We start from the raw sequence: 18,095 nt of genomic DNA, 5'->3' as shown, positions 1-18,095 counted from the left end.
CCCAGCTGGCCTTACTCCCCTCTGCATCCTGCTGGCTTCCCTTTTCTCCCCAGCCCTTGTCCAACCCCACCCCTCTCTCTTTTTCCAGCTCCAATTAGTCTTTCTAGCTCCTTCTTTTAGACAAAGATTTTATGTCTTTACACGTAGGATCACTTTTACATTTCACAGATCAAAGGAAATAACACACACATAGAGTCACGTTCCATCCTCACAGAGCCCTCAAGTGACATTTCCCCAAGATTCAGGGTGACAAGTTCAGTAGGGGGTCTGAAAGGTCAGTATAATCATACACTACATGAACAATAAACCAGGGCTTGCCTGATGAAACTCTGAATCAGAGAGTAACTTACAAGGGTCTGAAAAATCCAACTCTGTGTGTGTATATGCAGTGACAGATATGCAGTTATAGATATACATACTGTTATATATATTCATTACTTGTGCAATGCACACACACATACACACACACACACACACACACACACACACACATCCTTCACAAAGGAGGATCACCACAAGATACAAAGACTTTCACTGGTCCAGCCCCTCAGCGGCACAAAAAAGACCCTGGTGATCTAGCACACTCCTTCCCACCTCTCTAGCCTCCCCTCTTTCCACTCTGCACCTCACCACAGAACCTGCACAATGTTACAGTCTTTTCGCTTCTGGTTTTCTGCCAAGAACATGCATTCCCCTCCAGTAAGCCCGCTGCCTCTTGCTCATCCGGGGTTTTGACCTGGACGTCTCTTCCTACAGGAGAGATCCCCTGAAGCACTTGCTCACACCTGAATGAGATGCCACTTCTCTCCTCTTGACTGTTTGTGGAGCGAGTGATCTGTGCTCCACACTGCTTGACTGAAAGTATCAAAGAAACAGCAACCCTTTCTGTCCCTTGTGCCCAAACACGGACATTGCCAATGATAGATGTTCAATAAATAAATACTTCACAGATTATATTCAAAAGTGATTGGTTCTCTTTAGTTGTACCAGTTTCCCTCTAACAGAGTTTCCAGCCCAAGGTGTAGAAACATTTACATATCATCTCATAGCATTCTGGATGCCCCAGATAAATCATATAAGAAATTATTAATGGCAATCAACAGCAATGAGGACTCCCTGCAAGGCTTTGGATCTGACATTAAGGAGGTTTGTACAGAATTGCTCACTGGATGAACGGCTTTGTCGGACTATGGTGTCCACAGTGCAGGGAGTTTGAGATCCTTCCCACTTCATCAGCTCTCTCTCAACCAGCTACCTATTACACAAGTTGAGAATTCATCAGAGTCGTTTTTATTTAGGAAGGTGCTTTTGGTTTGTTTGTTTGTTTGTTTAGCTTTTTTGTTTCTTAGATAGGATCTCTCTACACAGCCCTGGCTGGTAGTGATTCAAGGCAATCGTGCTAGATCAGCCTTCTGAAAGCTAGACTTAGAATCATGCAGTGCCACATCTGGTTCCATCCAGCTCCATCTGTACTTCAATGTAATGAGATAACTGCAGCTCCCACCAACGACCCTATCAAGTCCATCATGCCCAGAGCCAAAAGCAATGATCAGGTCTCATCCCAGCAGCAGTGCTAGGGCAGTTGCTCACTCCCTCTTTCCAGGGAACCCCTTTAGGGATGCAAAGGCTCCTCACTGGCCTCCTACATCCTGGGAGCACGTGTGCTGTTTGCTCAGTTCTTCATGTCTAGGACTTCTTCCTTTGATATTATCTCATGTGTTTATGTGTGTGTGTGTGCATGTTGGAGGTGGTGCATGCGTGTGTGCGTGTGTGTGTGTGTGTGTGAACATTTTAGGTCTAGCCCTTCAGTAACTCCTACTGGCTTTCCAGCACACGCAACACACAAACCCCTCTCAGTGTGGTCACAGCTACCACCTAAATTAAGCATCCTCTTTCACGTGACTATGAATACAATGTTTGAACTTCAGTCTAATTCCACCTTGCATAGCCATCATTATACCCTTAAAACATAAATCTGATATTGTCCCTTGGCTCAAAACCCTACAAGGGCTCCCTGAAGCACTCAGGTAAAGCTGAGTAGAATTCGTGATCTCAGAGGCACCTCACTATCTGGCCTCCCCTCTCCTCTTCCAACACAGCTTCTCCCATCCTCTTCTCTGCTGCAGCCTCTTCAACACACCAGCCACAGCCCATTTAAGGGCATTGGTATTTGCTCATCCTTCTGCCAAGAATACCCTCCCATCTGTTGGTCACAATGCTCACTGAGATCTGTCCTCAGTTACCCTGGTTAGACTGTATTCCCTCCTGCTCCTCATTCCCCATCTGTGGTCCTTCCATGTAGCATGTATCACATCTGTACGTAATTAACTATACCAAGCAGCTACCGGCCCCCACTAGAAAGAAAGAAAGGAGTTGTAACTTTGTACTCCCTGCTGTATCCTCAGCTCTTAGGATGTTGCCTGGTGTGCAGGCAGGACTCCCTAACATTAACAACAGACGCTGCCCATTGCCAGACTTGATAGGTGAAATAATGGAATACGCTCAGCCCACAGACAGCGAGTAGGAGAGAGAAGCACAGCTCCCGACAGGTCCTGCACTCAAGTGAAAGCTTCATTTTCCAGCCTATCAGAGCTGAGAAACCAGAAAGCTCTAATAGATATTAAACCAGTCACATGCAAATAAATAAATAAAAAGAAAAACTTTCATTTTAAAGTAGATACTCTTAAATGATAAGGGATTTTAACTTTAACTTGAGAAAAACCGCACCTGTTTCGAAAAGCTGGACAGGCTAGTGGTAAGAAGACAAGCCAGGTCATGCCTGCAGCATACTACACCATCCAGAGCCTCACCCTTGGCCATCCTCACTGCTCTCCTACTCACGGCTTGCACTGGCAAACCTAAGCAGGTAGAACCTAGAAGCTCAGAGAACCGGCTCTCCTGTCCACAGAGCCTCTGCAGCCGGCTGTGTCGGCCAGAGTCACTATCTCACAAGCAAAGGGCAAGACTTCACTCTTACAAGAGGCACTGCTCATCAGTCAGCACCGCATTTGTGCCTGTTTAGATGCCAGCCGGGGGCCAGCCGGGGGCCAGCCGAGATGTTCTGCGTTCTTCCAGTCTGCGGCTAACAATTTAGGGTGCACCTATGGGAATAATCTGGGGTGTCAGGTTCATGTATATTTGCATCATTTCACACTCAACTTCGAGGGCCTGAATTCCGGCTGACACTCCTCTGTCTTAACACGTCTCATGTGCCAAGCAGCATGAGATTTGCATTCATTAAGACATGAGACAATCAGCCCACTGCAAAGAGAGGAGGAATTCTATCATCCTAAAGCGCAGAACCCTGCAGGATGGCTTCATCGTACAAAATGCGCCCCAGGTGGGCACGCCCCCAGAACTGAATCTTTGGTAATGGGGGTGGGGGTGCATGTGAATGTGAACACACATGAGTGTGCAAAGTAGAGGTCAAACTAGGTGTCATTCTTTAGAAGCAATCCCCCTCGGGATTTTTGTTTGTCTTGTTATTTTTGAGATAAGGTCTCTCAACTGGGATCCAGGGCTAGACCAGCTGGCCAACAAGTCTGACCATCTGGCCCTGTGTCCCCAACTCTAGGATTATAAGCACAGAATCGCCATCCCAGCTTTTTCCTTGAGTTGAGGATCTGAACTCAGGTCCTCATCTTTTGTAGGGCAAACTTGACGGACCTATCTCCCCTAGTCACTCTCATACAGTGGTTCTCCTTCCTAAGGCTAATGCCCTTTAAATAGTTCCTCATATTGTGTTGACACCCAATCATAATTCTCGCTGCTTCTTCACAACTGTAATTTTGCTATGGTTATGAATTGTGATATAAATTTCTGTGTTTTCTGGTGGTCTTAGGCAACCCTGTGAAAGGGTCGTTTGACCCACTACAAGGGTCGAGACCCACAGGCTGAGAACCACTGCCCTAAACACCACTTTAATGATACAACCACGCTGGGTCACAAAACCCAGACCTACAGAGGTGATGGAGTGCTCTGGGATGTGGCATCTCCTCAAGAATCAACTCTGCGCTGTTCACAGAGGGTCTCTCAGCCTTTACCTCTCCACAGAGGCCTCCTTACTTTCACAGCCCTTGTCAGTACACCTTTCCCAACCTCGGAGCTACTGGCTCATTATCCAAGACCCAAGAGCAAACTTCAACAATAGTGGATCACGAGGGGTTCACAAAAGACTGAAAAGCGCTTACCCCACCACATGCTCCACCTGCAGCCCTCTAGACAGAATGAGACAAAGCCTGAACACCCTAACAAGAGGCTGGCATGCTCCAGGAAGCCTCCATAAGCACCATATCCCTGAGAAGCTGCAGGCAACCTGCAGACAGGCTTCTATTCCATTACAATCCTGCGCCTGGCATGAGGCAGAGCTGCAGGTACAAAGTGATCATCTACACATCTTTCTTTATTTTGAGCTTTTAGGAAGGAATTAACAGTTGGCTAAGACCTAATGAAAACTTAACAAACTGTCATCTATTATAACCATCCATGCATGTGTGCATAAAGATAAATGTGTGCATACACCTGTATTCACACATATACTTAAAGTCTATGCATTATCTATATACTTGCAGATCAAACTGAAAGATTAAAATGACCCATAATTTTTAAGAGAGAAACTTCACAATTTTTATCATGGGGAGGTAATACTCCAATTTTTTTAAGTACTATAAACAGTATATCTTAGTTCTGATTGCCAATTCAGAGCATTCTGAGGATAAAAAGGACTTTAAGACAATTGGTAATTTAATAATTTAATAAGGACCCCACTAAGTTGTCCTCAAATTTGGAAACATAATACAATTTAAGTGGCACGTAAAATTTGATAATACAGATAGAAACAGCTCCAGCTGGGGGCCAAGACTACACAGCCAGTACTCTGTAAACTGAGGCAGGAGGACCCAAAAGTCTGTGTCTTTACTGAAAAATAGCCACCCAGAGTCTTCTAGGTCCATCCAGGCAAGGGTAATCCATCTTAACAATACTGGCACACAATGTTGTAATCTTAGAAGTAATGAAAATAAGTAAACTAAGATAAAATTGTAGGCTTAAAGGAGGGGCACTACTTAACTGAAGAATTACTATGTAGGAAGTCAATTCCCTCACATCTTGTAGGTACATTTTCATGAGAACAACAAACCTGGAAAAGTTGGCTACAGGGCATATCAGAAACTGTCCCATAGGGAGGTTTTTGTTTGGTGCCTGCAAGACCTTCAAACAGTGTAACAGTTTTCTTAAAATTGGGAAATATCAACTACAAACAGACATGCAGCTTCTTTTGAAACAATATAAAGCAAAAGTCCAAAGACTTGGAAAGTTCAGGTCCACAGTTGGCAGACACAGAAGGAGTGTGTGAGAGTGGGGTGGGAGTGATGCGGAGTCCCCTCTGTGTGCTGTGATTACCACTAAGGAATAAAGAAACTGCCTTGGCCTGTTGATATGGCAGAACTTAAGGAGGAAGGGAGGACTGGATTGTATTCTGGGAGAAAGAAGGGCAGAGTCAGAGAGACGCCATGGAGCTGCCAGGGTCAGGCATGCCGAATCTTTGCCTGTAAGCCACTGCCATGTGACAATATACAGGTTAACAGAAATGGGTTAAATTAATATGTAAGAGTTAGCCAATAAGAAACTAGAGCTAATGGGCCAAGCAGTGTTTTGATTAATACAGTTTCTGTGTGACCTCAGCTTCCATTTCTAGCACTGCAGTTGGCCCTCCAACATTTGAGTTTGAGACTTTTGTATGGTTCAAAGCTCATGACCCTTTCTGATCTCCAGTGTTCGCTTCTGGTGGCCCTCTTGACTCCCATAGCATCTGACTGATTCTGGGTCCACATACTGAGACAAAAGAACTTCTCAGGTCAAGCACTGTGGCACACTCACTGGAAGATCAGTGCTCAGTGCCAGTCCAAGCAACATGCAATACTGTGACTTTAAACAAGGCTGGAGCTGTAGATCAGAGGCAGTGTACTTGCCTAGAATACACAAGGTCCTCACTTTCATCCCCAGCACCATTTAAAAACAAATCTAAATAAGCAAATAACTTAAGCCTGGTGAAGGAAGAAACAGACCCATGAAATACCCACTTGTCCTAGGTTTCTGCAGGTGTGGCAACACAGAAGACCACAACCAAGGGATGTACCATACGAGGGACTGAGCTGCCAGTTGGGAGTCCACTGAGACAACAAACTTAACTGGCCCCTATTCACGCTGTAAGAAGAGCACTTAGGAACCCAGGTCCGGTGACCCAAATACTTAATCATGTCAAAAACCATCCCTGCGATCAGAGTTCCCCTTCTTAACCACTCAACATGCTTCAACCTAAAGCCACCTTATCAGTAGGGTGGGTCTGACTGCTGTCACTGATTTCTGTTTGGTCCCTCTGAAAGGAGACAGACTAATGCTTCTGGATTTACAGGCTGCACCAGAATCACCTGAAGATGCTGAGTGTCAGAAGCCTGTATGCGCTACAGCCATGTCCCCAGGTGGTGCTGATGATGCTCCCAGGTATGCTGAGACTGAACAAGCCAGTTCCAGGGCAGCCATGTTGTGTTAGCAGGAGGCAGCACTGGCACCCATCTGGAAAATGGTCTCTTCAAACCCCGATCAGAAGCACCAGGGGTCAAAGACAATGATCGCCTATTTCTGGCACCCAGCAGGTTTCCCTGTTCCCAGGACCCAGTCCGTTCCTGTCGGAATCCAAACCAGCACAGAGGCTTTTTTCTCCCCAGAGAGGTCTGGCTTTGTGTAAGGTGCATTAAGCTGGCTGAGGTGCTCACAGGTGAGCCTCATTATCCCGGTCACCAGGCACCTCACTAGTGGAGAGTCGGTATCTTTTTGATGCTCCTTATTAAGCATTTTCTAAGCTGCAGGGTAGACAGAGAAACTTCCACAAATGCTGCTCACAGATGCGTCATCTGTTCCCAGTTAGTGACGGCTCCTGTCAGAATCCATGTTAAGATGGTGCTGACAGCCACAACAGGTGCTAGGGAGCCAGGCCCTCCCAGCACACCACGTTCGCATGTGCGGGCTCCTCTGCCACATACACCATGCTCCCACAGGCGTCTCACTAGACCTTCCTGCGGACACTGTGGTTTGGAGTTACTTCTAGGGGCTAGGGCGATGGCTCAGTCAGTAAGACGCTTGCCTTGCAAGCAAAGGACCTGCAACCTACAGTAAAAACAAAAACAGTAAGGCATAGTGGCATGCGGGTGTAATTCCAGCACTGGGGAGATAGGCAGATCCACAGATTCCCTGGCCAGTCAGCATGGACACTCTATCTTAAAATAAACAAACAAAGAAAGAAAGAAGCAACAAGTAGATAATACCTGAGGAATAGCACCTGCCCTTTTCTTCTGGCTTATATACACACACACACTCAGGAGCACGCATGTGCATGAGCATACTTGAACACACAAACCCACACCCCCACACACCTCTGAGAACATGTAAAATTGTTCAATTAGAGATATTGGAATCTCTCTCTCTCTCTCTCTCTCTCTCTCTCTCTCTCTCTCGGAAGCACTAACTTTCCCCCTTTCCCCTCCCTGGATCTCTCCCTTTCACTTCTCTTTCCCTCAGGAAAACATGACTCAGATGACTGCTGCCTCCCGATAGATAGCGCAGGGGTTTTCCTCCTGGAGAGTGACAGTCTTCTTGCCTCCAGGCGGTCAAGAAACTGGGCCTGTAAGTAAGACAGAACTTGCCGATTATTCCCCCACTTCCATTCCCTCCCTCCTTGCCCTTCCTATTGAGAAGTGAGACACTGAGCGTTTTCAAAAATGTGTTCAACTCTTGCTTGCTGAGAATGTCCCAGAATACCATCTATTCAACTAAAATGGCTCTGATTTCTAAAATAAAAATTAGGACAGACCATCGGCGGAGCAAAATATTTTCAGTCAGATCTGCCAGTTCCCGTACTCAAACACTTTCAAAGTTTTCAAACACAAAGCATTCTAATGTCTCCCACCTATTTTAAGCCTGTGACTTAAAGAGCTGCTTTGTCTGTCCCAGTAAACACATCTGCATCTGAACCTCCTGGGCACAGGTTAAAAACTGTTCAATTGGCCATTTGATGTCAGAGAAAACAAACTGGGCCAGGACGGCTTTCACAGAAACCCTATTCACAGAGGAATAAGCAACTTCAGACACGGGAGCTCCAGCAGAACACGCCAGGAAAGAACATTGCTGTGAGCAGAATGCATGAAGGCAACAAGAGAAAGGCTGGATGCCCAGCACACGTGGTAAGGCAGGATCTAGGACGCGGGGAGGCCAGAGAACTTACCTAACCCAGGTAGGAAGAAAAGGGACAGACAGACATCCCAATTTCAACTGCTGTGTTCAAAGTACTGAGGTTTAAAGAGATGGATGAATTGTCCTAAACTTGACTTCAGAGTCCAACATGAGCAACGTCACAGTCTAAAGCATCATCTCCAGAATAAGGCAACATCCGCAGCTCTATTCCCTACATTCAGGGCTACCACAGAAGCCAGATCAGAGCTGGGTGGTGGTGGCGCACGCCTTTAATCCCAGAACTTGGGAGGCAGAGGCAGGAGGATTGCTGTGAGTTCAAGGCCAGCCTGTTCCACAAAGTAAGTTCCAGAACAGTCAGAGCTGCTTCACAGAGAAACCCTGTACCAAAAACCAAAACGAGAAAACAGAAGCCAGATCAGACAAGGCCATGCCCTGCTTTTCGTCCACGGGCGCACAAGCCCTCATGCCCAACCGCCCCCTTTCCCGCTCCAGCTGCCACCCCACCAGCCTTGCTCTCCACTCCACCATCTTCCTTTCCTCACGCACTCCGCAGGGCCTTGGCACCAACCACTCTCTCACATGGTGGTCCTCGCCCTAATTTTCCACAGCCAATTCCTTCCTGTGTTCACACCTATACGCCATCTTCTCAGAAAGGTTTCCCCGGTCACACCATCCAAAGGAGCCCTTCGCCAGTTGCCCAGTTTGCTCTCCTCCACATTTCTGCTGTTTTCGTCTTTACACTTAAGAACACAGGTTATCTTCTCATTCGCCCATGTAGAGGGGCTGGTCCATCACCCAGCTCACTGATACCCACCACATCTATCCGGCTAAGAGCAGCCGAAAGCCTGTCCCTAGAGCATCACCCTGAACAAGGTACTCACTCACTCATGAAACACCATCAGCCTCCAGAGCCATGGGCTCCCTTCTGGCTTCCCCTCAGCAAACTGAAGGAACCACAGATGAAACATCAGGGAGGAAAAGTTTGTCTGTGCCAAATACGTATACACCTATTATTCTTATTCTCATTGCCTAAGCAATATAGTTTCACAGTGGTTAGTATATCCCCCTACATTTTATATTAGAAATAACCTAACAAGACTGGAAGCGTAAGAGAGAACATATGTAGGCTCCACGCAAACACTGTGCTTTTTTCCATAAGGGAATTAACATCCAAGCACGTTAATATCCAGGAGTCCTAAGTCAAACCTCTGCAGACAGAGAGGGATCCTGCTTGTTAACCTAACCTGAAGCACTCTTTCCTACCACAGCACAGTGTCATCATAGCAACACTAAATGGTTCTCAAAAGAGAAGCCACCCAACTTTTTGATACCCCCATCTTCCCAGAAGACATGGGGGGGGTCCTCTCAAGAAAGGAAAGGAAGTGGCCAGGAAATCCACAGGGCAGAAAACAGCTGATAAACCCACTTTACTTGCCTGTCTACCAATAAAAAAAGGAGGTCCTGCTGTCACAAATGACTATGTGACATGAGAAAGGTGACAGCCAGTCACAAGGGTGCCGAATATTTAAATAAAGATCATCCAATTATATCCCATTTGTTCACTTGGAAGTGTTATGAACTAATAACAAATAATTAAGTGTATGGATATTTATACACCATATACTGTACCGAGTGTTCTCCCTCTAACTAAAATCCTCTATGTTCGTTATCATGGGTCCCTCTTCCATGATAAGATGCGTGTGAAGATGAGCTTGACAAAGTCACATGGCAAAGTTTTCCAACCTCTGCGTGTCAGACACATGATTTGAGTCAGGTTCTGTCTCCCTCCAAAGTCCTGGTGTTTTCAGTCCTTCAACCTGCCCAGCCTTCTGGTCAAAAATAACTAAATGGGTACACTCCGATGAATCTCAAGAGCACCACATAGGACCTTAACAACTACAAGTGTTGTTTAAGAAAGTCAGACACATGTGTACATACGTGTGTGAGTCTACAAGCCAGATGTGCTAACTGGACCACTTAGACAAAAAACATTGCACTCAACGTAAAAATAAAATTGGGTTGGGGGTTCAGTGTCCAGCATGCCCAAGGCTCAGGATTGGATCACATCACTAGAAAATAAAATAGTATTAGTGTGTGTATATACACACACACACATACACACACACACGGTTAAGAAAGTCAGAGGAGAAATGTTTTATTCCATTGCTGAGCTAACATCCCAACTAGAAAGAGAAGTTCCTAATATCAAGAATTCTGCAGGAACTGAAACCAGAGCAAGAACAACATTGGCAGCCCTCTGAAATCACACCTTCCCACAAGCGTAGGTTAGAAGGAACCAAACATTCATACCCCACCCACCTGGACTAGAGGAAGTGAATCAAAGCCAGCCTCAGCTCCTGGCCTCCCGATCTGGGACAACTCATCTAACTCGCAAAGCCTCACTTGCTCATGTCAAGCCCAGAAAATGGCTAAGCCAGGGATAAAACTCCAGAGAAAGCAGAAATGGGAGCCAAACAGAGAAAGGAAAGTGAGATCATTCCACAGATGTTCCCAAGCATGGCTAGCTGCGACGGCCACAGGAAGAGGCAGCGGCACACTGAGCCTCTGATGGCCAAGGCTGGACAGGAAGAGGTGCCCTCCCATCTCCGAGGATACAGGACCCAGGACGGCCAAGTTTGGCAATGACACGAACTTCTGAATTTTGAAAACTGCTGTGGCTATCTATTCCTGAGGTGGCATCTACTGTCTCTGTCCGCCAAAAGCGAAATATACACACAGGAATCTCAAAATCAGCTACGAGTGGTAAGCCCCACATGACCCCAGCCCAGAAGACATTACAGGCCAATGGCCCATCATGTCATCCTAAGTACAGCTGAGACACGTGAAACAAGCAAGCTTCAGCCACAGTGAGCACTGACCTGCAACACCTCTCCATCGCTCACCTTAAAGAGTAAAACAATAAATAAATAAATAAATAAATAATAAAACCCAAACTTGTTATGAGCTTTCCAAACATCCCAGAGGACAGATAAAGACTCACATGGGCAATGTCTCATTTACTTTGCTAAGAACTACATGCATTGTTGCTAGGTGATGCCTATAAACAGAAGCACGAGCCTTAAGATCGCCTTTTCTGTCTTAATGAGTGGCCAAGTCAAATACCCTCAACCTAAGGACAAGTACTCCAGGACTCAAGCACTGAGCTCTGTGTGGAGATCAGCGGCCCCGGTGACAGGGGAGTGGCAGGGCCTACCAGCTAACTTTGAAAACATATGTTTTGACTGTGTGCTGCAAGAGGGCTTCTCCAACCGTAAAAGGTGTGTGGTGACCAGGGGATCATGTTAAAATAGATTCTGACATGACAGGCCTGAAAATGCCAGAGGAGGTCATGGACCAGGTAGGTATGGGTGGTGGCGGGAGGGGTCATTTTAATGCCATGTTAGCTGGAAGTGGAATTCCTCTTAAAGCAGAAGCTAAGGGGCCTGGGGGCATGGCTCAGTGGGTGAAAGTGCTTGCCAATCAAATGTGATGATCTAAGCTTGAGCCCCAGAACCCAAGTTAAAAAGTCAGGCACAGTAGCATGCACTTGTAAAGCTAAAGTAGGGAAACTGAGACCGGAGGGTCTCTACAGCTTGCTGGCCCGCCAGCTGAGCTAATGTGAGCCCCGAGCACTAGCAAGAGACTTGTCTCAAAACACAAGATAGGCAGCACCTGAGGAATGGCATCTGAGGTTGACTTCCGATGATACACACATGAACATGCACACACATACACACAGAGGAAACGAGAAATGTGCATTGTTTGCCCCATATGAACAAGAGGTACGCATCATCAGCCAACCTAGAACCTTCCTGATGGGCTACATGTGCCACTCTAGTTCTCTGGCTGGTTGGCAATCGGTGGTCATATGGTCAGAATCCACCTTAGGAGACCTCGCTGCTCGGAGAACAGTTCATGACCTGAAGCTATAGGATAAAGGGAAGGAAGCAATAAAAAACACAGCATAGCAATTTATGGAGCACTTATATAAGATCACAGTCAGAGGCAAACCGGGATGCCAACTGATCTGACTGCGGTGCCCACGCTCCCAGCCACTCAGCTCCCCTGTCTGGCATGAGGCATCAGAGATGAAGAGATGCAGGAGAGCTTCAAAGCGCACACTGCTTGTAAATCCATGACCCTGAGCAAACCCTCCTTCCTGCCTCCGTCCCTTTAATATGGGCTAACAATGGTACCTACGTCTCTGCTTGGACTTTTCTGAGGACTCAAAGGTTACTGTGTCTAAAGCAAGCTCTTGAAACAGCATTTACCACATAATAAATGCTTCATTTTGTGTTTTTTCCAGTACAGTGATTAAGAAAACTTAATTGCTAAAGCCCAGGAAACAGAACAGAGCCAGAGAAGGAGTCGGCGGGAAGGAGTTTCTGGAACTACGGTAAAACGGCTATGGCTCCTGAGACCCCCCGTTTCCAGGGACCACAGAGGCCAAAAGGAAAGTTACATCCTGAACCGGACCCAGAACTGCACAAACCTGACCCCCAGATACTGCAGGGAAGAAAGACAGCGCTCAACAGTGAGGGGAGCACACGGCAGCTGACCTACACTGTGAAACCCACCAGCCCCTCCACGAGCACACAGGGAGCACCTCTTTGAAGGAAGCTGATACATTATATACTCGGGAAAAGAATGAAGGACAGGCAGATGCTTCCAATGCCACCTGCTCAGCCTTGGGAGGGGAAAGTCCCTGCCACTGTCTGACAGAGGTGGAGACAGTGACTGACAGTCCGCTGGCCAGCAAGAGGCTTCTGGCAGGAAAGCTGAGCTATCCAGATGTGCTCGCTCAGTATCACAGTGACTGAGAGCTGCCAGTTCTAACCAATCATGGCCAAGAGAAGGACAGGGACACTGGACAAAGCAGTGTCTTCCTTCTTGAATACAGGGCTCAACAGTGTGAAAGCAGAAACTCAACTGGGAGCAGAGACATATTCCAGAACTAGTATTTAAAGAAAGCTGAAGGACAAAAACCCCGTCTATTTTAAGGTTTTGACCTGAGGTTACGCAAGAGAAATGAAAATGACAGTATTTCTACAGCAGAGCAGGCCTGCGGTCTGTAAGTAAGAAACTGGGTTTGGGTCCCTCTTGAAGTACATGTATGACCTACATTCTATGTTCAATGCCATGTGGTAGACACTCGGGCTGCCTAGCAATACCTAGGCTTTCTTCCTTCCTAACTCATTCCAACTGTGTTAAGGTCACAATGTGCCCAACTCGGTGCTGAAAGTGCAGTACAGTGATAGAGTGCTTGCCTATCACGTGTGAGGCCCTCAGTTCAATTCCCAGCACCGGACATACACAAAAATCTACAGTGACGGGCTCTCTCCGGTCTAAAGTGGTCGTGCAGCCTCTCTGACAACTGAGGTGGAGCCCATATGAACTTTTTAAAGGGGAATCTTGACTGTCAGTGGGCATTGATACTAAGTTTCCCTTTTCCTGCCGGCCATAGGAACAGAACCTGAGACAGACCAGTCACCTGCATGAGACCAGGATGACAGCAGCCTCTGGGCTGCCCAACCTCAGACTCTCCTACGAGAGAAAACTGGAACTCACGGTTGCTTAGGGCATTGGTTCTTCTTTTGTGTGGCTGCCTCGACACACTGTAAAACTCTGCAAAAAGCCTTTAACCATGTTGTTTGGTTGGACAGGTGCCATGAACTAAGAATCCATCTCATGTATACACAACTTTCTGTCACAGAGAGACCATGTAGGATAAAATACATACATGCTGGATGGCTCTCAGCCACTGACACACACTACTAATACATTGTGTCATGAAAATGCAGTGGGCCTACTCCTAGGCATGCTTAGAGTCTCGGTGCTTTCTCTGCATTGCCCTGGGAGCACAATCCTGAGAAAAGGGAACCAGGCAGCATTTAGGCACTTGGGTCAAATACTATGCACCAACCAGTGGGTGACACCAGTCAAGATATTTAGCTTCAAGCCCGGCGGTGGTGGCGCACGCCTTTAATCCCAGCACTCAGGAGGCAGAGGCAGGCAGATCTCTGGGAGTTCCAGGCCAGCCTGGTCTACAAGAGCTGGTTCCAGGATAGGCATCAAAAAGCTACAGAGAAACCCTGTCTCGAAAAACCAAAAAAAAAAAAAAAAAAAAAAAAGACATTTAGCTTCTCTGTGCCTCGGTTTCCTCAAGAGCAAAACGGAATAAAAGTTCCTGCCTCAAAGGCGGCTGTGCTTGTTAAAATAAGTTGATACTTGTACGACACCTATCTATCCCTGCGCCTGAGACTGTTAATATTTACCAGGCATCTATTCATATCATGGTGAAACTGCTAATGGTGAAGGCAAAAGTTAATAATGAAAGCCAGATGGGCGTGTTTACCCAGCACACTGCATTCTTTCTTAGCGTGGGTCTGTGATATAGACATAAGCCCAAGCGGTAGATGTGGCTGAGTGTAGATGGAGCTTTTCACAGCCCCTGTAACTCCCACACTCAAAGTCACAACACCAAGAGTGGGAACATCTTCGCGACACGCTGCTTGTCACAAGGATGTATTTATAAAGCGGGAGCTGGGCAGAGAGACAAGCAAAGACAGCTAACAACAGCCCCAAGAAAACAAATGGCTTATGTCAGTTGTTTGGGAAAAAGTCATACCTGTGAGCCATTATAGTGCGAAATCCTCCCTCAACACGCCATGCACTCTGCGAGAAATGGCCTCTTGCCATACAAGAGTTAGGCAAAGTATTTCCACTTTTTATCGTTGTTTAAGATTCTAACACAGAAAGTATCTAGGTCTTTCTATGAGGTCAAAAGGGCACAGAATTTGTAGGACGCTTCCCAAGTGCCAGCGCAGATCCGTAACCTGAGAAGTGAGCACCAAGGGTCCTAAACACAGCTGCTCATTCAGGGCAGCTCAAAACTTTCTCTAAACGGAAGTAACCCCAACCAAGCTGTAAGGCCAAAGGCCAAAGTCCCCAAAATATGCTTTAAACTTCCTTCCTTTTAAATCAATAATGATAATAATAATCATATGCAAATTAACATTTTCTCCCCATGCTAAGAAAGGACAAAAGGACAAAAAGAGGTCTATCATCTATCATCCATCTATCTATCCATCATCTATCATCTATCTATTTATCTAGAATCTATCTATATCTATCATCTATCTATCTTCTACCTATCATCTACCTATATATCTATCATTTATCTACCTATCACCTATCTACCTGTCATCTATATATCTATCTATCATCTGTCTATATTGAGGGTGTGAAGATCTCACTTCATCACCCTCCTGTCTGCCTGATACCATTTTTCTGGTTGTATATTATTAAGTAGACTGGCAGCGGCACAGAAAATCTACCCTTCATGAGACTAGAACAGTACCATAGAACAAAAACAACTGTGAGCCACAGGCATGAGCCATGTCACTGCAAAATCACAGAGGCTGTAATTAAGAAAAAAAGTAAACGACTGGAGTCCATTTTAGTAGCAAATTTTATTCAAAATACCGTGTTGATACGTAATAAACATGAAAGTTGTTAATATTTCTATTCCTTCTTCACACTAAGTCTTCAAACACGGGTGCGTTGCATACGTAGCACACAGCAGTTGAGATCAGTCGGTACTGTGGAGCAGGCCATCTGCTCCATCTCAGCAAGCTAGCTGAGGCGCCTGGTACTGTCTTCAGCACAAGTTACACTTCGTGTTAAGGGAATGGGCTTAAAATAACTTTTAAGTCTACTGCTGTTACTGCTGTGGTTTACTGTTCACCCTGGCACAGTCGCCAAGGCCCGTGTATCCATTCTCCTCATAGTAGCTTTACTTGAGAGTCCTGGAAATTCTGGCCACTGGGAAAACAACTTCCTAAGAAAGTAGACGGTACCTTCCCCAGAGAAGACAGGAGTGACCACATGGACTGCATACACTTCCCTACCGGGACATCCCCTTCCAGGGGCCTCTCTGAGACACTGGCTTGAGAAACGGCAGGAGGAGTTTCCACTGTACCACAGCCATGGGCAGGGGAATTTGAAAGATGACCTGAACACATCCGCATCATCTACTCATGTCCACCGGGATGAACAAAAGCAAAGGCAGAGCACTCAGCCGAGTGTGCACAACTCTACAGCTCTGTAACTACTACTGAAAAAGGGTGCCACTCATCTGGAAGACCAACTAGAAGGCGGCAAGAAAAGTAACTTGAAACGAATGTTGAAGTGAGGAGGTGGCATCCCTGAGAACACACTATGGATTTCAGTGAACTCTGTTCTACCGGAAGAGGCCAAGGAGAGTCGAACCCCTCTGGCAACTGTCATGAGAGAAACGATAAAGTAACAGAGACCCTTCCACTGCTGCTGCCCCACCCAGCACCCACTGGATTTCCTCTTTCCGAGCACTGTACAGAACAGAACTGTAGTTCCAGACGCTCTGCTCTCAGGGTTTAACTGGCCTCAAAATGCTGCGCCCCCGGGGGTCTTGGCGCCTCCAGAGCTGAGTCGCTGCCTCTGCGGGAGTCCTGGCGCTGGGATTCTCTCAGGCACGAAAGCCAGTTCACCCTCTCCAACCCAAACAGACAGGCTAGACTGGCCGCAGGAGTCTCCGTCTACCTGCCCTACTGCTCGCCTGGTCACGCCCGCGGTCTGCTCCGGGCCCGCAGCCTTTACTAGATCCATCGGCAATCACCCACACAAAGACGCCTGTGTCTCTGCGCTTGGCGACAGGCAGCAAGTCGCGGGCACGGTACCCGAGCAGAGCAAAGAGAGTGTGCCCTGGCGCCAAATCCCCTGGTCCCGCATACCCAGCCCATCTTTCACGGAAAGGCTATTCCACTGTTCCCTGGCTTAAATATGGGTATCCCGTCCGCGGCACACAACGCGCACCCCCACCGAAATGAACCGCTCGGAGCAGGCGCACCAGATAGGGGCGCACAGGCCGCTCGGCAGAAGTTTGCTTTGTCGCCCGCAGGAGGGGCCAAGAACCCCAATGCCCGACTCCTGGCCGCCCCATCTCCCGGGCTGCAGAACGCGGGGGGGGGGGGGTCCTCCACGACCCGCTCACCTCTAGTCCAGTCCACCACTTGTTTGGGGCTCCACTTGGTCACGGGCTCCATGGTAAGCGACTTCACTGCCCCCTGGGCTAGGAAGTCAGCGGCGGAGTGCAGCAGCCCGCGCCTGCGGTTGTCCCCTGCGCGCCCTGGACGTCCGCTCAAGCCTGCATGGCCGCGGTTAGCGGGCCATCCCGCTGCGACTCAGCCAGGAAAGCGCGGTCCTGGGCCCCGGCTCACTGGACGGCTGTGTCCGGTGTCGGCTGCTCGTCCAGCTGCAGTTCCCACACGCCGTTCAGTGATACAGTTGCTCCTCGGAGACCTCCGCAGCAGCGGGAGCACCGCTGGGACCTCAGACTCCAGGCCGGGGCTGTCCAGGCATGGAACTCTGCTGGTCAGGAACTTCGAGGTCGGCTGGCACTCCGCGGTTCCTGCGAGCGGCGTCCGTCCCCGCCGAGGTCCCCACTCCGCGTGCGCCGGCGCCCCGAGCCTTCCCGCCAGCCGGTCCCACCTCCTGAGCCACCGTCGCAGGCCGCCCGGGCAGGGAAGAACGCAGAGCGTGCGCGCTCGAGTTGCAAAGTTTCAGCTCTGCGCCGAGCTCCGGGGAATAAAAGAAGGGGCGGGGCTGAGCGGGAGCAACACGTGGGAGGGGGCGGGGCCGAGTGGGAGCAACACGTGGGAGGGGGCGGGGTCGCGATGACGCGGTCTCTAGTAGTTACTTTCTCTCCGGCAAGCTCAGCTCTGCTCTCCAGGGCTCTACTTTTCCTTTTCAGAAGGCGGGCTGTCGTCGCTACCCGAGTCCCTGTCTAGCCGGTTAGCTCCGAAGAGGTT

The 18,095-nt window shown here is 48.0% G+C and overlaps 1 protein-coding gene across 1 annotated transcript in view; it reads right to left on the bottom strand.

Annotated features, from left to right (window-relative positions):
• The window catches only part of Cnksr3 (CNKSR family member 3), a 92,658-nt gene extending 74,821 nt beyond the window's left edge, over positions 1-17,837 (bottom strand). Inside the window, exon 1 of the mRNA XM_057761640.1 lies at positions 17,279-17,837. Coding sequence (XP_057617623.1) covers positions 17,279-17,330 — 52 coding nt within the window. The 5' untranslated portion in view covers positions 17,331-17,837. The remainder of the gene's footprint in view (positions 1-17,278) is intronic.
• Positions 17,838-18,095: the final 258 nt, after the last annotated feature.

The sequence above is a fragment of the Chionomys nivalis genome, chromosome 2 (assembly GCF_950005125.1).
Source record: "Chionomys nivalis chromosome 2, mChiNiv1.1, whole genome shotgun sequence".
In the NCBI taxonomy this organism is placed as follows: domain Eukaryota; kingdom Metazoa; phylum Chordata; class Mammalia; order Rodentia; family Cricetidae; genus Chionomys; species Chionomys nivalis.
This window is presented reverse-complemented; position numbering and strand designations above follow the sequence as displayed.